The sequence below is a fragment of the Lupinus angustifolius genome, chromosome LG04, assembly GCF_001865875.1.
Source record: "Lupinus angustifolius cultivar Tanjil chromosome LG04, LupAngTanjil_v1.0, whole genome shotgun sequence".
Lineage (NCBI taxonomy): Eukaryota > Viridiplantae > Streptophyta > Magnoliopsida > Fabales > Fabaceae > Lupinus > Lupinus angustifolius.
The window spans coordinates 16,501,734-16,523,783 of NC_032012.1; the positions used below are offsets into that span (position 1 = coordinate 16,501,734).

General features: G+C 38.2%; 2 protein-coding genes across 3 annotated transcripts in view; both read right to left on the minus strand.

Annotated features, from left to right (window-relative positions):
* Positions 10,189 to 12,739, minus strand: LOC109346029 (UDP-glycosyltransferase 88F5-like). Of its 2 annotated transcripts, none has more exons than XM_019585376.1 (3): positions 12,199 to 12,739; positions 11,806 to 12,075; positions 10,189 to 11,091 (listed from the first exon to the last, which is right to left on the minus strand). In XM_019585376.1, exons 1-3 carry the CDS (start codon positions 12,710 to 12,712, stop codon positions 10,433 to 10,435), a joined length of 1,443 nt encoding a protein of 480 aa, XP_019440921.1. In that variant the 5' UTR covers positions 12,713 to 12,739; the 3' UTR covers positions 10,189 to 10,432. The 2 variants fall into 2 exon arrangements, with proteins under 2 accessions (XP_019440921.1, XP_019440920.1); XM_019585375.1 differs by having other exon boundaries at positions 11,806 to 12,069; positions 12,193 to 12,739.
* Positions 13,443 to 22,050, minus strand: part of LOC109346027 (chloride channel protein CLC-f-like) — a 13,541-nt gene continuing 4,933 nt past the window's right edge. Inside the window, exons 3-9 of the mRNA XM_019585374.1 lie at positions 19,126 to 19,320; positions 16,769 to 17,223; positions 16,549 to 16,653; positions 15,636 to 15,866; positions 15,280 to 15,492; positions 14,651 to 14,880; positions 13,443 to 13,708 (exon numbers count right to left, since the gene is read on the minus strand). Of these exons, the coding sequence (XP_019440919.1) occupies positions 13,627 to 13,708; positions 14,651 to 14,880; positions 15,280 to 15,492; positions 15,636 to 15,866; positions 16,549 to 16,653; positions 16,769 to 17,223; positions 19,126 to 19,320 (1,511 nt within the window). The 3' untranslated portion in view covers positions 13,443 to 13,626. The remainder of the gene's footprint in view (positions 13,709 to 14,650; positions 14,881 to 15,279; positions 15,493 to 15,635; positions 15,867 to 16,548; positions 16,654 to 16,768; positions 17,224 to 19,125; positions 19,321 to 22,050) is intronic.

The following is a 22,050-nucleotide window of genomic DNA, read 5'->3' on the forward strand; positions in this document are numbered from 1 at the left end:
TAGTCTGGATAAAGTTCTTCATAAATGCATCGAAACTGACCTTGTTCTGAATTATGAAAAATGTCATCTCATGGTAGAGCAAGGCATAGTTTTGGGGCATGTGACCTCGAATAGGGGAATCGGGGTAGACCCTGCCAAGATAGATATTACTTCACAATTGCCTTACCCCTCTTGCATGCGAGATTTGGTAATGCAGGTTTCTATCGCAGGTTCATTAAAGATTTTAGCAAGAAGGCTCTTCCACTATCCAACCTGTTGCAAAAGGAGGTGGTCTTTGATTTTGATGAGAGATGTAAAGAGGCATTTGATTGCCTCAAGACAGCCTTGACCACCACTCCTATTATCCAGGCACCTGATTGGATAGTCCCTTTTGAGCTGATGTGTGATGCTTCTAATTATGCATTGGGGGTTGTCCTTGCTCAAAATGTGGACAAACTGCCTAGGGTAATTTATTATGCTTCTAGGACTTTAGATGTTGCACAATCAAATTACACCACAACTGAAAAAGAGCTTTTAGCTATTGTATTTACTCTGAATAAGTTTAGGTCTTATTTGCTTGGTTCTAGAATTGTTGTTTTCACTGACCATGTAGCTTCGAAGTTCATATTGAAGAAAGCTAATTCCAAACCAAGGTTGATTAGATGGATGCTCTTGCTCCAAGAGTTTGATTTGGAGATCCGTGACAAGAGTGGAGCACAAAATTTGGTGGTTGACCACTTGAGCAGGATTGAAGGAGTTGTTGATATATTGCCTATCAAAGATGATTTTCCTGATGAACAACTTTTGAATATTTCTGTTTCTTTCCCCCCCCCTTGGTTTGCCAAAATTGTAAATTATTTGGTTGCATCTGTTTTTCCTCCACTTGCATCTAGAGCTCAAAATGATAAACTTAAGAGTGATGCTAAATATTATGTTTGAGATGATCCCTACTTGTGGAGATTGTGTAATGAGGGAGTTGGCCACCCAAACTAATCATCTTAAGCGGTTTGGAGCTGAGAAAGGCCAACTTATTGAGCAGTTGAAGCTTTTGGCAAGTTGGGGGAATAAATTCAAGCGGAGGTTGATCATCTAGCCGGAGAGGTTGCTCGCCTGCTGGATAAGAGGAAGAAACTGGAGGCATATGCCAATGATATTGCCAATGTATCTAGAGCAGGACTAGTCTTGGACACGCCTGGATGCCCGAGTAACTAGCGATGAGGAGCTGATTGTTGAGGAGGACTAGGCTCAGGTGAAGCTACCGGTGCCAGACAAGGATGAGGGGGCTGCCTGAGGGTTTTTCTTTTTCTAATGTAATACTGCTAGGACTTTCTACTTTGCAAACTTTTCCTTCTCTCCTTGCATCAGATAAACATTACTTATCTTAATTTCTTAGTTTCTTGCAAGTGAATGATGATTGGAATATGAATGATCGAATAAGAACCTGAATGCATAACCCAGAATTTTCTTGTAAGTGACTAATGATCATAATATTAATGATCGAATAAGAACATGAATCCTTAACCTAGACTTTTCTTGCTTTGGGTGTCCTTCATGTTCTTGTTTTTTTAGTGTAACTTATCTGCCTTTAAGTAGACAATTCAATTCTTGTTGAAAAGGTTGGGCAGTCTTTGCACAACTTGGTTTCTGTATTTTAAGAATGGACATAATGTTCGTCCGAATTTGGATATGATATGACCATTAAAACCCTTTTAAGAAGCCAAGGTCACTAGTGGGGTAAGTCAGTGTTCTGTCCGGGTGACTATGTGAAAAGGTTTGTTGAAGACCGGTCAGGGGAACTAGGTTCACACCTTGGGCCGTTCATATAAGGGGTCGTCATCAAAGTAGGACGTGGTTCATGCCTTTGAGGGGCTTTATTGAAGACCGGCCAGGGTGAACTGGGTTCATGCCCTAGGGTATTTATGTGATGGGCCACCGTCAAAGTAGGACGTGGTCCACACCTTTGAGGGGCTTTATTGAAGACCGACCAAGGTGAAATGGGTTCATGCCCTGGGGTATTTCTTTGATGGTCCACCATCAAAATAGAACGTGGTCCATGCCTTTGAGGGGCTTTGTTGAAGATCGGTCAGGGTGAACTGGGTTTATGCCCTGGGGTATCCACGGTCAAAGTAGGACGTGGTCCATGCTTTGGAGGGGCTTTGTCGAAGACTAGACAAGGTGAATTGGATTCATGCCCTGGGGTATTTATGATAGGCTACCGTCAAAGTAGGACGTAATCCATGCCTTCGAGGGGCTATGTTAAAGACCGGTCAGGGTGAATTGGGTTCATGCCCAAGGGTATTTATGTGATGGGTCACCGTCAAAGTAGGACGTGGTCCATGCCTTTGAGGGGCTTCGTTAACAGATATCAAATTTGTCATTACATAGGTTTGTCCGACTATCTTTGAGGTCGATATTACATTTTGCAGTATTCCATGTGCGGGGAATCTCCTTCCCAGCCATGTATGTTAGTTTGTATGCCTTTTTCTGAAGTTTTTCCGACACTAGGTAAGGTCCTTCCTAGTTTGGTGCTACTTTTCCTTTGGGTTTCTCGATGTCGGCTCTCTGAAGAATCAAATTGTCGTGTGAAAATTCCCTAGGTACCATGGAGAAGTGTATTTATCAGCAGTTCGTCTTTTAACGGCTGCTTATCTGATCATAGCATGGCCTCGTTTTTCTTCGACCTAGTCTAAGTTGTGTCTTAAGAGGACGGAGTTGGCGGTCTCGTCAAAATAAACTTTCAGATGTTGGCTGAAGTGATAGTGGATAAAGCTTCGGCTTTGATCCATTTAGTGAAATAGTCCACCGCCACTATCAGGAAATTGAGTTGTCTGGCTGTCGGCAGGAAAAGCCCTAGTGTGTCCATGCCCCATTTGCAGAACAGCCAATGAGTCATTGTAGTCGTTAATTCCTCAAGTGGGGCTTTGTGAAGGTAAGCAAACAAATGGAAGGGCACACACTTCTTGGTCAGATCAAATGCATCTTTTTCTATAGTCGGCCACTAATAACCTCCCCGGAGCACTTTCTTGGCAAGAGATGTTGCGCCTAGATGGTGGCCACAAATGCCTTCCTGGATTTCTTGAAAGACGTATTGTGCCCTATCGGGGCCGAGGCATCTAAGCATGAGAGCAGAAAAGCCCCGACAATACAAACAACCTTGCATTATTGTGAACCGCGAACTATGTTGCAGAAATCTCTATTTTCCTTTTGGTCGGCGGGAAGGTCGCCATACAATAGGTATCCAATGATGGGGCTGGTCCAATTGTCTAGGAGAGGTATTTGTTCAACTACCATGACACTAGGTCACAGAATTGTCCCTTGCACCACCGACCTATTATTACCCGGGCATTTTGTACTAGTCAACTTGAATAAGATATTTGCCCGGACATTCTACTCTCTCAGGACATATTGGATGGATGCTTCTGTAAACTTAGCCATCAATTATTTAACCCTTGCCAAGTACTTCCCAACACTGTGTCTTTTTTTGTGGTAGGCGCCCGTTATCTATGAGACGGCTAGTTGGGAATCACTGTAGATAGCTATCCTTTCTGCACCGGTCTCCCTGGCTAACTGCAAACCACTTATGTAGGCTTCATACCCAGCTTGGTTGTTTGATGCGGAGAAGGTGAAATTTAATGAGTGCTCAATGGTCACGCCTTGACCATTATCCAGTAAGATACTAGCTCCACTTCCTCGACGATTGGATGACCCATCCATATAAATTGTCCAGATTTGACTAGAATTATCTGCGTGGGCATTCAGCTCGATGACGAAATCTGATAACACTTGACTCTTTATAGTTGTCCTCAGCTCATACCGAATATCAAACTAGAAGAGTTCAATAAACCAAGAGATCATTCGTCTAGCTAGCTTTGATTTGTGCAAGATTTGCTGAGTTGGTTGATTTGTTCTAACCACCGTAGGGTGGGACTGAAAATATTGTCGTAGTCGCCTTCTTGCTACCATAAGGGCGTAGGCGACCTTTTCCAACTTCTGGTATCTAAGCTCAGGACCCTGCAAAGCTTTGCTTGTTAAGTAAACCAGATTCTGGCCTTCTTCACTTTCTCTGACCAGGGCGGTTGCCACAACTTCATTAGTTACTGCTAGCTAGACATACAGTGTTTCAGCAAGTTTTGGCTTGTAGACATACAGTGTTTCCAGGTTAAGGCGCATATTAAATTTACGCAATCGCCTGAAGATGGATTCCATAATAGAGGCATGGTCTTCTGTAGGTAGACTCTTGGCAATAATATCATCCATGTAGACCGCCATATGCTTCCAATATGATCCCAAAAAACACTATTCATCATCCTCTGATATGTGGCCCCGACGTTTTTTACCCGAAAGGCATGACCGTGTAGCAATATGTAGCCTTAGGTGTGATGAAACCAATCTTATCTTGATTTGGAAGATACATGGGTATTTGATTGTACCCAGAATAAGTGTCCATGAATGACAAATATTGATAGCCGGAGGAGTTGTGCACTTAATGATCAATGTTTTGCATGGGATATGGGTCTTTAGGGCTTACTTTGTTCATATATGTGTAGTCTACTATTTAATCAATTATCTAGCATTAAATCCAATGTAAAAACAATTCATACATCACTGTTCATTCCTAGATCAATGATGAATCAAGAAAGATTATCCATATTCGATTCCAAGTTTAACTTCAGTTAAACTTAGATCCAAAATCAAGAAACTATAAATTAAAAAGAGTCAAGCATTAAGCACAGAATAAACTTTCCAAAATCAAACAACAAAAATATATTTTTGAATTGAATCCAAGAATACAAGAGTTAGAAAATTACATTTCAATTTCAACACCGAGAGAATTAGCCACTCATCCTAGACATTACAACACTAGAATGATGTAAAATACAAGAAAATCAAGATCTAAAGTCATTCCCACGACTTCTCTCCTTCTCTCTCGTGTTTCTCTCTCTAGAAAGTATGAAGAAAATTCCTTGAAACTGATTGGAATCCCCTCCATGTTCGTGCAACTGCCTATATGTGATTCAGAATTTTTGCCTCTCGCTCGAGCGAGAGAGCAAATTTCAACATTAAGAATATCTTCTAGCTTGAGCGAGAGATTCAAAGTTTTGAACTTGTCTTTCTCGCTTGAGCGAGAGATTCAAATTTTTGAACTTGTCTTTCTCGCTTGAGCGAGGTGATGTCGCTTGGACGAGAATGGGACAGAAAATTTGGTCTCTTTTCTAGCTTGAGCGAGGTCATTTAGCTTGGGTGAGAGACCAATGCTAACTTTTTCAAAAATCTTCTTCAATTTTTAGCTTCTTCCACCTCATCACCTTGCAAATGACACAACATATATAAGTTTCCTAAGCAAGAAATAATTACACTACATTCTATAGAGTTGTACAAGGATTTCATCATAACTAAACAATAAGTGCCCAAAATTATATAGATTTTCTTTGCAACATGACACTTAACATCCCTCTTAACATTTACGCACATCCGCCATTTCCCTGATGGTTTCTTAACCAATACCACATTGGACAGCCAGGTGGTATAAGCAAATTCTTGGATAAAACTGGCTTCCAGGAGTTCAGAGATTTTCTGAGTAACCTCAGTTGTTCTTTTAGTGCCCATCTTCCTCTTCTTCTGGGCTAATAGCTTTGCCCTTGGGTAGGTAGTTAATCGGTGGCAAATGATTGATGGGTCAATCCCCGACATATCTACAGTTGACCAAGCAAAAAGATCTTTGTTAGTCTCCAAATATTTAACTAACCTCGACCTTTGAGTTTCAGTGAGGGTGCTGCCAATGTACACCAAATTCTCCTTTGTTGGCCTAAGATGAAAAGAAGTCTTTTCGCCCTTGGGCTGAGGTCGAAACTCACCTTCGTCTGTTCTGGTGTCTAACTCAACCAGGTACACACCCATTTGCCTTTTAATCAAGGATGGCATTTATGACGTTTTACTTGGGCGGAGGCTCATCTAGTAGCATCTTCTGGCATTGTGATGGTCTCTCTTGATATTGCACACTTAGAGATTAGACGTTAGAAATTTCATGCACAAGTGTGGAGTAGAGTCCACTACTTCAAGACGGTTCAAAGTTGGCCGGCCTAGAATAACATTGTTAGTAGAATTACAATCAACGACCAAGAGGGGTGATGCCTTCTCTAGTGAAACTGACTAGGTGACCGTCATAGGGTAACAAATATCTCTCATTCAACTCCATTTTGACGAAGAAATCATGAAACATAATATCCGTCGAACTGTCGTGATCAATGAAAAGTATTCCAACCTTTTTGTTATTCATCTTGGCAGTGATGACGAGGGGATCGTCATGACTGTGGATGACAACTCCATAATCATGGTCGTTGAAGGAGATTGGAGTTGCCACACTATTATAATATTGTTGGTGGGGATTTTGGATAGTTGTCTACATGTCTTCCCAAACATACCTCTTCTGAGCTGCACTTGAGGTGCCTCATATGGCAAACCCTCCTGATATGGTATTAATGTCCACCGGACTCCTTTGTCGTCGGTTATTGGGGTGATACTTGTCTCTCTGGTCTCTTTTCGGATGGCGCTCATGTTGATTTGTTTAGGGATAGCGTCTCCTAGAGGGACCAGGTCGATGTGGTGGTGGGGATCATCCCTATCGGGTTATCCTAGCGATGAAATGTTGTAAGTGACCAGCTTGAATTAAGTCTTCAATAGTGTCTCGTAGCTGGGTACACTCTTCTATAACATGTCTAAAAAGGTGCGAAAGTCACAGTATTTGGATCGGTCTCGGGTCCCTAGCTTTCTCCCCGGGTTGGGCTTAGGGAGCTGGACTAAGTGAGTGGCCATGATTTCTTGTAGTATCCTAGAGCGACTGACATTGAAGAGAGTGTAGGTGGAGTATTTTTGTTTTCTGGGCGGTCGGGGTAGGTCATCTCGAGGATATTCATGGATTTTTTGCCGTTTGGTTTCCCATCAGGGGAGTTGGTATTTTCTTTGGTCAGAAAAAATGGCGGCTATTTGAGCTTCTTCCAAGTTGATGAACTGTTGGGCTTTTGACCGGAGGTCTTCCATGGTAAGGTCTGAATACTCTGCTAGTTCTTGCCTGAAGAGACCATCTAGTAGTCATGTAACCAATATATGTATCGCCACCTCTGGACTTAAGGTGCAGACCTTCATGGCTTCTGTGTTGAACCTGTCTAAGAATGCACGGAGAGGCTCGTACTGTTCCCACCGTATGTTGGACATGGTATAGGAAGATCTGGGTTGTTCTTTACTTGTTGTAAACCAGATGTTGAAGCCATTAGCAAGAGTTGTCCACTAATTGATGTTATTTGGTGTCAGTCATGTAAACCACTGCAGAGTAGCACGTTTCAGGGTGAGAGGGAAGGCTCGGCACATGATGGGGTCAATCGCCCCATGAAAAAGCATAGAGGCCTTAAAGGCATCTAGGTGGTCTTGCGGATCAGTGGTGTCATCATATTGGTCAATGTTATTTGAAAGAGCTAGATGCTTACGTAGTGGTGAGGACATGATTGCTTCAGTGAATGGGTGTCTTGCGCGTGAGGAGCTATAGTTATAGGGGTGGGTTGTTTGGGTAGTTTTTGTGTTTGAGGGAAACGAGTCTGGATGCTTCAGCGGACTCTGAGGAGTTCTCATCGACAACTAACCGCGAGGATCTGTTACTAGGCTCGAGTCTGTGGTGGCAGAGTTCGGCTAACAACTGGGTTGTTGTTGGATGATTTGGCCTTGAGATTGGATCATGTGGAGGATTTTTTGGATAGTGGATGGTTCCGGGACAGGGTTGGAAGGTTGGATCTGGCTAGCTTGGTGGGATGGTTGTATTTGTGTTGGAGGATTGAGGGGAGTGTGGTGGTTAGGAGGGATGTTGGTGGTAACTAGTTTGCTTGGCTGATGCGTTGTGCTTGATTTTGAGTGGTCACCATGGTGTAGGTAAACCACAGACAACGCCAATGTTCTTTTCTGTTGGTTGGGTATGGTCGGAACGAGAGTATGATTGAATAGCTTGCTTCGAGGGGTTGACTGAGATGAAGCTTGGACCCGCCGGTGGAGGTACCTGAAAAGGTTCTCTGACGCTCAAGTTAGTATGAGTTTATGAGGATTTAATGAAGGTGAATGGAAGTAAATGCCAATAATGAATGTGATAGTGAAGATGTTTATGAGAGTGAGTGTGTATTTATGATGAAAGAGAATACGAAAGAAGAAGATACTTCCTGTAAGGGGACACCTTCTATTTATAATAATTACTCTAGCGACATTTCATCTATCCAGTAGTTGATGGTGATTATAATATGCATGGTAGAAGCATAGTAGGTTTGTCCTTGCCGCATAGTAGGTTCATCTCTGGCTATGTGTGTTAGAGGGGGCAAGTTGGGATTTATAGGCGGCATGACAGAAATCTATTGGAGAGCATTAAATGGTGCGTCGGAAACATTGACACTTTGATGTAAGGTGATGTAAGCCTCCAAGTTGGACTTATCTGTCCTAGGGGGACAGACTGATTCTGTCAGGGGGCATGACAGAGCCGAATTGGGGGTTGTATTAAATGTTGTATCAATGGCATTTATAATGCCTATGTGGGGATGACGCAAGAGGCTGACTCATGTCTATTCACACCTGATTTATTCGGGTCGGTCCCATCCTAGTCAAGTGATATTCTCGGTTTAACCGAGATAGAACACGATGAAACTAAACAAAGAAGTATTTAGACAAAAACTTACTTTCTAATTTTATTTATTTCTTACTTTATTACATTAGTTTGATTTCTTAGAACTACCTTTGGTGTGTTTCAAAGTTGTCTTTTAATTTTGAAAAGTTAATCCACGGGTTTCTTAACATTACATATTTTATAACTATCAAATGACCATCTTCCTGAATTTATTTCTAATTGCTATTGTATATCGAGAATAATGTATTTCCTCATATCATGAGATAACTTATCTCCTTTAGCCAATAAAAATGTGATATGTGTGCTATTTTGTTTATTTTTAAAAATATTTTTATAGAAAATGATGAAACATGACACATGTCATGATTTCACTGGCAAGAGGAGATAACTTATCTCCTTATACCAGGAGACATTTCATTCCCTTGTATATCTCATTTTTATAATTCTTTTAGTTTCTTTAAAATCAAAATAAATAGTGTCGGGAGTTTTATAAATCTTCTAGGAAATTAAAATAAAAAGGTGGAAGTCTATATTTTCTTTTTCTTAATTATGAAAATGATGCATTTTTTTGGATTTTTTATTTGAATATAGAAAAAGGTGGATTTTTTTATTTGAAAGTCAATTTGGCCCAACCCGACTTTTGAATGTGGTTTTCTCTTCTTTTTAAATCATTATTTTCTCTATAACCAAAAATTCATTATTTTATCGTAAGAGGCGATGAACAATATGGAAGTTTGCTAGTATTTGTTTTTGACCATTGCTTTTGCTAGAGTATGAATGTATAGACGGCAATAAGACATGAGGCAGGAAATTAATTTCATTTCTTGGAAAATAAATAGCCAATTTGAAATAAAGTCCTTTGGTCAATGCAATAATTGGTAGATTTGGTTCACTCTTAAACAATACAACAATGGACTCAGAAAGGTTAGTTGTCATATGATAATAATTGGTTAGTCAATAAAATGTTTAAAGTAAATGAACCATATATTTTGATGTAAACTACACATCAAGAATTTAATTAACCTTAAATTTGGTTGTCAACATGTCTACTTAGAGCAGTCCTAATTTGGTTATTTACAATGTTTTTTAGGGTTTGGAAAAGTTACATAATCACATTTTGTGTCACAGTTTTATAATATAATTGTTTTTTTGGAGACTATGTAAAACTTAACGTCAAAGTATCAATTTATAAATTTTAAATTTTGATTAACTAAAGTTTTAATAATTTTAACTTTGTTATGATGATTATCAAATGAATCTATAATAAAAATATGGAATATACTAAAACTACGATATGATTTTAAAAAAATAGTTATGTTAATAAAATAAAGATATTTAATTAAAAAAAATCAAATAGGCCTGCTATTATCATGGGTCATGAGCGGTCATACCTAGTACACATGCCCAGAGTGGACTCTAAGAATACTAGATAAAAGGATTTAATGCTCTCAGTAGAACATATCATTAACTCTTCACTCCTTTTTCATTTACTCTTCAATCATTCGAAGCAATATAATAATTTTTCTAACTTTACAATTATATCCACTCACTAAGTAATAAAGGATGATTACATTTAAATGCATTTGTTTGTAACTCCAACTTTCATAAAATGTATAAGGAGCCTAAAGAGGCCAGTACAAACAATACTTTGTTTTTCAATCAAAGACTATTTTTACATGTGTTCGGAATCTTTGAAGACTAATTTAAATTTTTACTTTTTTTTAAGAATCAAATTGATACAGGCATAAATCTTTTAAGTAACAAATTATTACAATTCAGAACACCAACTTGATCATGTAACTAGTTCCATGCTTCAACCAACTTGGCAAGTGCTATAGTGGATGACCCAAATTCTCCAATTGCAACTTGAGCCATCTCCTTGATCTTCAAACTTCTCTCCCTAATCTCTCTCCCTCTCTCTGACTCCATCAATTCTCTAACTTTTCTCTCCACTTCTTCCTCACTCACAAACCCATCTCTTTCTCTTTGTTCCACCCCAATTGCCACTTTCATCTCATCAACCATCACATTCCTATTCACATGCTGCTCAGCATATAATGGCCATGCAATCATTGGCACACCAGCAACTACACCCTCCAACACTGAGTTCCAACCACAATGACTAACAAACCCACCCACTGATTCATGACTTAACACTTCCACTTGTGGGACCCATGACCTTACTACTATACCCTTGTTTTTGGTTCTCTCTAGAAACCCATTTGGCAAAACTGAAGTCAAATCAAATTCGGTTGTTGTGTCATGAACCTGTTTTGTTCCTTCATCTTGGGTTGGTCTTTTTACAACCCATAAGAATCTTTGTCCACTTTTCTCTAACCCATTTGCTATCTCTTTTAATTGGGTTATTGAGAATGATCCACGGCTTCCAAAGCATAAATATACTACGCTTCTATTAGGTTGATTCTTCAGCCATGACAAGTAACTATCTGTTTCTACACCTGAATGAATTTCACGGAAATTATGTTTTTTCTTAAAAATAATAACATAAATATGAATCATTTATTAGAAGCTGCAGATAAAATTTTAAAAATACATACCAGATCAATTGGCTAAAGCAGTTCAATCATAAACCAACGATATCTATAATTTAATTCCATGACAGTTAAATTATAATCCAATCATAAATTTGTTTCATTAAAGTAATCACCAACTTTACTTGAAATAAGCCCAAAATTACAAAAGAGCTATAGTCTGAAAAGCCGACTGAAGATTAGTTAAAAATTCATTTAATAAAATCACCTAAAAGTTTATGAGAAAAAGATGCATACACAGTCGAAGAGATTTATATATAATAAGTGCATTATCTAACATTCATTTTCAATCATTATTAACTCTTAAATAAAAAATAATACAAATGAGTGGTGAAAGATAAACTGACTGCATATAATTCTTTTACACCGTTAGTGTATAGATATTACACTCAAATTTTATATATATATATATAATGGAGTGAGATAAATTATAAGAAATGAAAACAATTAATATGAATCATTAAATCTAATTTGAACGATCAAAATTAAAAGATACATGCAAGCAACTTTGTTAAGATCATGTGACTAATAACTAATTTTTCTAATTGGTTTCAATGTTACTGTTGATGAGACTAAATCAACAAGAAAGGGAAAAATAAGAAATGTATATAAAAATGTGACCTGAATTTTGTTTATCCTTTGGATGATTGGCCTGAGCAATCAAGGGTCCAATGTAGTAGATTGGAGGGATTTGTGTTGGGTCAGGAAAACATAGACCCTCCTTTATGGCCTTAACAGCAAAGGGTTCAAGGTCTTCAAACGAATTCACAATGATTCCATTTGATTTAGGTAGATGTTTGCAAAAATACAACATGTCCCAATATGCAGCATCGTTCCTGTCCAACACTGGTTCTGGCATGTGAAAAGCCTTCAATGGTGCATTCCCTGGGAATAATTGAGAGAAAAATCTAAAATCATAGATAAGTGTGGCTACAATGTTAATACAAGACCAAATTATGATAAACACAACTTAACTGTAAACACCAACCCTTACTAATTCAATCTCACCTGGGATCTGAAGCTCAAGCTGAATGTCCTTAAATGACTCCTTTATTTGATCATGAATTTCAGGTAAATAGCAATACAACGCAAGAACAGCAGCTCCCGAAGTAAAGAAATAATAAACCGGAATTCCCATAGAATCCCCAACACTCAACGCCGATGTACAAAACATATCAATAACAAAACCCTTAACAACACAACTTTCACATATACGTTTAAGCGATAAACCAACGTTATCTTCATTATTCCGAATGAATTCAAACGCGGTGGCGGCAAGGCTGTCGGTGTTTGATGCGGCGGAGGAAGGGAGGAGGAGGGGGAGGCGGAGGAAGGAGATGGAAGGGTGAGAAGTGGAGATGAGGTTGATGTAGGAATGAATGGAAGGGTGGTCGAGGAAACCAGTGGTGAGAAAGAGAGTGATGGAGTAATTGTGGTGGGTTTGGTTGAGGAGGTGTTTGGCTAGTTCGACCATGGAGATTATGTGACCTATTCCTGGACTTGGATATAGGACTATTCTTTCTTCCATTTTTTGGTTGCCTTGTGTTTGGGGAGTGGATGGATCATGGATGGATACAAAATGAGGGTGTTTACCTAACATTCCAACTTCCATACAAAAAATAAGTCAAACAAAGTGAGGCCAACGTGTGAGGGTACTCACCAAAGATCCATTAATTAAATTGTTGTTCTACTTTTCCAAAGTCGACAAAGTTTACTATTTAACTAAATATACTATTAAATTATTTTTCAATCTATCTTTATGAGTGATATACTATTAAACTTTAGAAACAATGGGAAACTCCTATATTGCAGCTGCAACATTTTGCATTTTTTAAAATGAAAAAGTATTGTTTCTAAACAAACCACGTTGTGTTTTGTTGACCCAAACACGAGGGAACATTCTACTATAGCATGTTTCGTTGTCAGAACTTCATAATCAAGTTTAAGCCCTATAAACAGTATTACTGCCACAAAATGTATAAACCGATTTTGACAAGTACAATTTGACTTATTCAATTGTAAAGTTGCGGAACAACAGATGTGCTCCCCAACACGGATATGGGGTTGGTTTGTTAGTTTTCCAATCAAATGGGCATGTAAATTATATATAACTTTAATTTAAACTCAATTTATCTCTCATTATATTCAACTAGCCATTTGTTTCTTAAAGTCAATAAACGTGATTTATGTCATCATTTTATTTATGCAGTGAACCGGGATTAAAACTCAGTTGTTCTTGTAATATGAAGTTGATTCGGAAGGGTTGATTCCTTAACTCGTGAGGGTTGGAAATATTTAGTTCCTTATCAAATATAACCCACCTTGTGGCACTAAAAAATATACATGTAACTTACATAGTCTCTACTTTTAACTTCACTTTCACAAGTGCAAACTTCTACAACGTAGCTTTTACTAATTCTTTAACATGAAGCTTGATCTTAGTTAATGTCCATTTATAGTTCCCACAGCCAAATTATTTTCTGTCCTTTTTTGATAGGCTAACTTCCTGTGATTAATCTCTTTCCTGCACATAAAAAACCCAAACAAAGTGAATCAAAAGGAAAAGACAAATAACTTCTATAATTGTTCATAGAAAGTGAATGATGAAGTACAAAAATAGTGGTTATTATGACTTGAGAAAGGTATCTATATGTAACAGTAATACCAAAATTAAATATGTTAATGTGCATAAAATCATAAGCACAGCATAGCTCAGGAAATGCAACAAACTATGATCTACTTTATTATAATGTTATTGTTAGTTATTGGCAATGAAGATAAAACCTATAAACTTCAGAAGATCTATTTCTAATATATCCCAGAAAAGGAAAATAAGAAAAGGCAATCATTCACATATGAACTTTGTTAATGCACAAAATTTGAACGAGTGAATTAGATACTAGGGAGAAAGGAAATATTTTGGAAGGCCTAAGTTCTTCAGACAGATAAAAAAAAAATAGAGGCGTTGATATCTTAAGGGTCTGCTTGCGAATTGGGTTTTGGAGGGAAATGAAGGGAAATGGAAGGCTTGAGAGCCATGAAATACATTGATAACTTGCAAAACGGACCCTAGGGTCAGTTTGCGAATTAGTTTTTTGGAGGGGAAGGAAAAAAGGGAAAACTTCCGAGTCCTCTCACAAGTTTATTTCATGGTTCTGAAGCCTTCATTTCCCTTCCAAAACTCATCTCGCAAACGGACCCTAAGAAACATAACAAAACATCATGCTTTGTCATTGTTGACATACAGAAATATGCAGCACTTCATTATCTCCACCTAAATTGAACTTTCTAAATATAATATCCAGAATGCAGAAAACTATAAAACTAGTTACTGAGATAACATTAAAGATCAAAAGGGAACATGAATATTTTATAAGCTAAAATGAGAAACCTAGATTCAATGTTGACTTGGTGAGTACGGAAGTAGATATCATAACATAAATAAGAATCGAATATTAAGAAAAACCTGAGACAAATCCATAGTGCATTATAATGAAGAAGACCAACGATTCTTCGCTTCCGCTCTCGACTGTGATCTACACCATGTTTAACCACTGGTAATTGCTTAATACCCCTGGCCTCCATTAACTCTTTGGCCATAGCCAAACTAGTATTTGGGTAACATGTTAGAAGTCCACGCTCTCGTCCACGATAGCTCATCCCTCGAGTACAAACAGACGAAACAAGGCATGTGTCCTGGGAAAAATTCAGTTTGTAATACTATTTCAGGACTCTGGCAACAAGGGAATTTAGACAACATAAATAATATTTTCAAGAATCAATCAATGAAAATTTTATCTTAGTAGTATACAGGGAAGATCCAGTCATGAACTTCATAAATATAGTCTCTCAATGGTACATTTAAAATCCATTCATCCAAGCATTTATAGTGAATTTTGAAAATAAAAAAGGCAGCAGCACTTCTATTCTTGCAAAACCGAAAGTTGAAGCAATTTCATTCTTGTCTAGTTCCTGTCAACATTTTATTGTTTTCCATTTTTTTCACGAATTCTAGAAAACAACTGTTTTGAGAACAATACGCAAACAAACAAATTACTCGTAAATATATAAAGAGAAAGGACACATTGTACATACATCCAGAAGCCTTGAACCACTCTTGGAAGTATCATTAGACTTCTCAGGCAGACACCTTCTAATGTCACCATATGTCAATATTCCTTCTAGAAAATCATCTTCGTCAACCACCAGCACACAACTCTGCTGGCTGTCACGAATGCATTTGATTGCATCTTTCAGGTTTACGGATGATAAAACCTTCAGATAGTTCTTAGACATGGCCTGAGAGACCTAATGAGAAGGATAATGACAATGATGAGGTTAAAAGCTAACAGACAAAAAACAAAATTGCAAGTCAACATCCGGGCTGCAGTAACAACAAAAGAGGTACAATGTAAATAATCAGAAGGAAATACGAAAAAGCTTTTCCCTACCTTAAGATTTTCCAGAAGCAGTTCCTCATCAACTGATTCAAGATTAGCAGCATCTTCAATAACACCGAGTTCTAAATCATCCCCATTGTGGGCTTCTCTCCAGTTACCTTCATTATCTTGAGCACGTGAAATTGAAGAATATCCTCTTGCTGAGTTTCTTGGATCAGGTGTGTCACTCTCCTTCGTCTGGTTTGTCACTGAGGGAACCCATATTGCCAATCCAACAGCCCCCTGAGTGCAAGGTTCACAATTACGCAAAATGAAGATATTCAACCTTAGCAGAATATCACTAGAATAAAGGTAAAAAGATGTGTGAAGTACAAGTCAGGAGTGATAGAAAACTGCATAACACGAGAAGGTTAAGGTTCAAGCCCACAACTTGTACTTGAGGGGTGGAAAAAATTGTATGCATTACACTTAGAGTTAATATTTTTTGCACCCCTGGTTATGTATAATTGCACCAATGTCACTCCATTTGTCCTATTCTGATACATTTTGGACAATTCAATGCAATTTGCACCTCCTGTTCTTGGGTCCTTAATCCGCCACTGCCAACAAGTTCTGGCTATTACCAAATGCTACATGCATTTCAATGCCAAAGCAGTTGAAGATCATATAAGTGAAAATATTGTACATTTCTTTCAATTTCAGATCAAAACATAATGAAGCCATGGTGTTATAGAGAAACAATGTTCTCCAGCCATGACATAGTATACAATACATGGCAACAATCATCGAGAAAATTAAATCATGTCAGAAAATACTAATTATCTTATATAATTCAACTGAGGGAAAACAATGAAATTTAAAATTGACTCGTTTTTGTACGTCATAAGAACTAGCAGAAAAGTGTAAAACTACACATTCGTCAAGGTGAGCAATTTTTTGCAACAGAATTTGGTTGAAGGATTACCATGAGAGGAAGCAATATCCTGTAATCTTTTGTCAGCTCAAACAGAAGTAGAACTGAAGTCAAGGGAACTGAACAAACAGATGCTAACGTAGCAGCCATTCCGACCTGCAGTAGAAGTTAAACTAACTTGTAATTATCTGAATTTACGTCAACTAAATCAGTCTAAATGTCAGCAGTGACATTTCTACAGACTGCATAGTTCGAAGTAAAGTCACCTTACCAGAGCATATGCCTGGGGTTGGGCAACAGCAGCATTTCCAGGAATTGCTGAATTGATAACTTCAGCAGCAAAGCCTCCAAATACGGCACCAACTGCAGCACCAATCATTAAACTCGGTGCATAAAGACCACCTACAAGTCCAGATCCCTTGCAAAGAGCTGTTGCAATGACCTTTGCAGCTGCTAATTGAGTCAACAACCATATTCCAGGAGCTGAAGCACTCTTTCCAGTATGTAGAATTTCCTCCACATTTGTGAAACCCCAATACAATATTCCAGGATATTTAAGAGCGATGATCCCAGCTCCTAACCCACCTAGAGCAGGGCATACCACAGTCGGAAGGTCAAATCTCTCCTGGATAACCTCAAACAACTTGGTGAACCAAGCAACCAAACGACTCATGACCACGCTTACAACACCACATAGCATTCCCAATATCAGGTATAAAGGTAGCTCTGCAAGCAACAAGAACATGAAACATCTATATGAATTATGGATAGGATTTCTTATATTTAAACACAGAAAATGGTTAATGGTTAAGATAAACTGTCCCATAATACTTGTTAACAACTTACGCCTTTTCTATATTAAAACGGGCATTGGAGTTTTGACTAAAGTTTCAGGTATGGAGCCATATGATTAACTGGTGAATCAGGCTGTTAATAAAACTTTTTAGAAGGTAGAGGGCATAAATACTTTATTCGGACTGCAGTACACAACTGAAAAAACAAAATTGATTTTGATAGAGGCTAAATCAGATTACTCACAGAAAGGTAAGTTGCAAGTATACTGTAATATTTCACTGCTGCTGCTGAGATACCAGTATCTATGGATCTACAGAGGAAATGATATAATTTAAAGAAAAAACACAGATAGCTCAAGGCATTCGAGAGGTCTTGATCTCTTCCACCAACTCCTTTCTTAGCCATTTCATGTTGTCTCTCTTATAGACAATTTCCCACCTTGCCTACATGGGACTCTAATCCACTACTGCACCATGCCACCCGTTTTCTTTCAAAATCCACCTTAGTCATCTTAGGGAAAGTTGGAAATTGTGATAGTCTTTAATTTATGAGTTCATGTTCTACAGGGAATAACATCATAAGAAATACCTAAATTCTCTCTTGAAAGTGTAATTTGTATTTGTTCCTTTATGTATACAGATATCAGCATGCTGAGTGCAAATCACTCAAGCAAATCAATTATTTTTCAGCCTCAAGTTGGTATAAAAGCACCCCTAATCTTGGGTTCTGCCAACCAGTTCATCTCTCAGCCTGTACCCTAGAGGTGTCTCTGAAAGATCCAACTGACAATCCTTCCGAGCACCATTCCCAGAGATCCTGTATCATGCCACCTTCTTGTGATCAGAATGCTTCACGGTGGGTTCTGTCCTGCTCACCTAAACCCTCTAGACCTGTTCGAGCGGTGAAAAGTCCCATCCAACTCTGTTTGGGTAGTAGGCATTCTGACCTCGATGAATGTAGCATTCTGGTCTGTCTCTCTGTCCTCAACGATTAATGCACTCTCACAGGCCATTCCGAAAAGGTACCCAATAGATTCATAGCAAGTTTTCATACCACATAGAGCTCTCTCTCCTAATGTTTTGTCATGTCTTTCACTGATTCTAACTTCTAAGAGTAGCAGGCACTGTTTTTTTACTATGCAGCTTCTAGATATTCATGGTGCATGTTTTTTTGTAGTTTTAGTGATTATGGGATTTATCCATAGAATTTTGAGCAGTTTCTCATATGACAAATCAGAGATTTGGAAAGAATAAAGAAGACAAGGATCTTTGGCTGTATTCAACTTATGCTGTTATTTGATGCCAATGGTTGGAGAGGAATCCCACAAATTTTTGGGATAACTTTTTGCTGCTACCTCTTTTGTGGCATAAAGCAGTCAGTAGCTCCATGTCGGATGGCCTACCTGTCAACTTTCTAATTTCCAGAAAATTTTCTGAGATGAACACATTACATTTTTGGTTACTGACATGTGTAAAGTTATTGAGTTACCAAATTGCTCGCTTTTTTAGAGTAAAAGTTAATTGGATAAAGAGTAAATCATATGTATTTTTCATAAATGCAATACTGCCAAAAAATTCCTCCCCTAATGGGATCTTATATCAGCTGTCTGGAGAAAGACTAAGCTTACTTAGCCGCAGATTTATTATTTTACTGATACAATCAAAAGTGAACTCAGCAGATGAAGTCCTTTTTCATGCGGGGGAATTGAGATAGTGATTGAATTGTACACATACACCAAAAATAAAAGGACAAACATATCATAGATTCATAGAGACAAATATGATGACAAAACTAGATTGAATTTAATAATAAAGCAAAGTTAAGGGAAAATACCAGCAGCAGATTTAAGATCATATGCAGGCACTGTAAAAGCTGATTCGGTTCCCAGTAAAACATTTGATACAGTTGATGAGATAACAGAAGCCAATATAATCATGGCGGTTGTAAATGGGGGAGAGTTCTCTGCACGAAGTGGCCTCAGCACAGTTTCAATAGCAAAGAAACAACCCGCAACTGCTGCATTGAAGCCTGAAAAAGAAAAAAATGAAAGCTAAAACAACCAACATATAGAAAAACAAAAGTGATTCTTAATACTGCAATAAAGACATTTATGTTTTACACTATTAAACCAATATCAGCAAGAAACACTAAATTGATGTAAATATCTAGCAAAGCTACACAAGTATTTTTCCAGTCTGGCCCTGTAGTCAAGCATGTAGCTACATTAATGTGTGTCCTTTCCTTTATCATGTTGAAGCAACTTAGGCTTTTATCATGTAAAGATATCAAAAGAAGAAGAAGACTAGGCAGTTACAGAAGCTAGAGAGAGAAGAGTAACTAACTTTTATTCAGTTAGTTTGTAATTTTATTAAACTGTTTTTCTTACACAATAAGAGCTCCTCATTTCTATTTATAGAAACTGAGGACTCAGAAAATATAGGCCACGTCATCAAGGCATAACAGCTTTGATTGAATAAAGGCAAGGCTAACTAACCTATATTCTAATATACCCCCCTGAAACCATGTATCTCTTTTTGCAAAAGAAAAGAATACATTGGTTTACTAGTTATTTTAGGGATAAACCATCAATGACTCTGAGACACTTCCTCATGGCAGTGAACTTTGTTGTTGATAGTGGTTTAGTGAGGACATCTGCAGTTTGATGTTCAGAGGGAATGTGCTTCACCTGAAGAGCCTTGGACTGGATTCTGTCTCTGACAAAGAACAGATCCAGTTCTATGTGTTTTGTTCTATTGTGAAGCACAAGGTTATGTGCCATGGCCACAGTGCTTAAGTTGTCACACAAAATCAGGGGAGTCTGATGTTTGAACCGAAGTTCTGAAAATAGGGACTCAATCCAGATAACTTCTTGAGTGGCAAGGGCTAGGCTCCTATACTCTGCTTCTGTGCTAGACCTAGAGACAGTTTGTTGTTTCTTAGACCACCAAGTGACAATATTTGGTCCAATGAATACACATGCTCCAGATATGGACTTTCTATCATCAGGATCTGCAGCCCAGTCTGCATCACAGCATGCCATAACAGAGAGAGGCATAGAGGAAGTGGCTGACCTGATATGTAGGCCAAAGGAAGTAGAGCCTTGTAGATACCTTAGAATTCTTTTAACTGAAATCCAGTGTTGAACAAGAGGTTGGCTCATGAATTGACAAACTTTGTTGACACTGAAAGTAAGATCTGGCCTAGTAACTGTGGCATACTGTAGAGCACCAACAATGGATCTGTATAAGCTAGGATCTTCAAAAGAATTTGAACCAGACTTGGTTAGTTTACAAGAAGTCCCCATAGGTGTTGTACTTGGTTTAGCAGATAGCATGTTTGCCCTTTGTAGAAGATCCTTGGCATACTTGGTTTGAGAGAGAAATAAAGAACCATCAGGAAGATGAGTGACTTCTATGCCAAGAAAATAGTCCAGAGGGCCTAGTCTTTTTAGAGCAAAATTGTGACTTAGCTTGTCAATGATATTAATAACTTGAGGTTTAGATGAACCAGTGACAATAATGTCATCAACATACACAAGAACAAACAATTTATATGTTGATTTGATGAGAATAAAGAGAGAATTGTCACACCTACTGATATGAAACCCAAGTTGAATTAGAGTACCTTTAAGCTTTTCAAACCATTGCCTTGGTGCCTGTTTTAGGCCATACAAAGCTTTATGAAGTTTACAAACTACACCTTTGTCACCATTCTGAAAACCAGCAGGTTGCACCATGTAAACATCCTCATTCAGTAACCCATTAAGAAACGCATTGTTGACATCCAACTGTTCTAGAGGCCACTGATAAGTAACAGCAAGAGTAAGAAGAATTCTGATTGTAATAGGCTTGACCACAGGAGAGAAAGTTTCAGTATAGTCTACACCAGGTTGTTGATGAAACCCTTTAGCTACAAGCCTAGCTTTATACCTATTTAGAGACCCATCAGCATTCTCTTTTACTCTGAACACCCATTTGCAACCAATAGCACGTTTATTAGGAGGAAGAGAGACCAAAGACCATGTTCCTAGCTTGATTAGAGCATCATATTCTTCCTGCATTGCCTTTTTCCAAACAGGATCATTAAGAGCTTCTTTTACAGTTGTAGGTTCAGTTTGAACCAAGAGAGCTCTGAGAAATTCTCTAGGAACTATGGATTTATCAATTCCTGACTTGGACCTTGTGACCATAGGGTGAGTTGGTACTAAAGCAGAGTTGTTATGTGTGTGGTTAGTAGACTCTGGACTAGATGACTCAAGGAGACTTTGAGATGTGAGGGATAATTGACTGAAAGGAGACATTATTTGTGTGTTTGTAGAGTAAGTGGGGACATGAGTATGTAAAGAGTTTGAGAAAACAGGGGATGGTGACACATCTTGAGCAGAGGATAAAGGAGACATATGAGGAGAGGTGACTCTAGGGATAAACTCATGAGTAATAGATGTGGTTGATTCAGGAAACTCCTTTTTGGAACTGTTTGGTATGACTGAGACAGAGGCATAGGGAAAAATATTTTCATTGAAGACAACATCCTTTGAAATATAAAGTCTACCCTCTTTTGACAAACACTTGTAACCCTTGTGCATAGAGGAATATCCCAGGAATGTGCATTGAGATGACCTTAACTGTAATTTGTGGTTGTTGTAGGGTCTTAACAAGGGAAAACATGCACAACCAAAAACCTTTAGAAATGTGTAATCAGGTTTTGTATTGTACAGAAGAAAATAGGGGGATGTATTTTTGAGAGAAGGAGTGGGTA

What these genes read in the sequence shown, in the direction of transcription:
- LOC109346029 (XM_019585376.1), bottom strand. Translation starts at nt 12,712, where the DNA reads ATGGAAGAAAGAATAGTCCTATATCCAAGTCCAGGAATAGGTCACATA. An exon ending in CATTCAGCTTGAGCTTCAGA is followed by an intron (nt 12,076 to 12,198) that starts TCCCAGGTGAGA and finishes TCTCTCAATTAT; the next exon opens with TCCCAGGGAATGCACCATTG. An exon ending in AAAGGATAAACAAAATTCAG is followed by an intron (nt 11,092 to 11,805) that starts GTCACATTTTTA and finishes AAATTCATTCAG; the next exon opens with GTGTAGAAACAGATAGTTAC.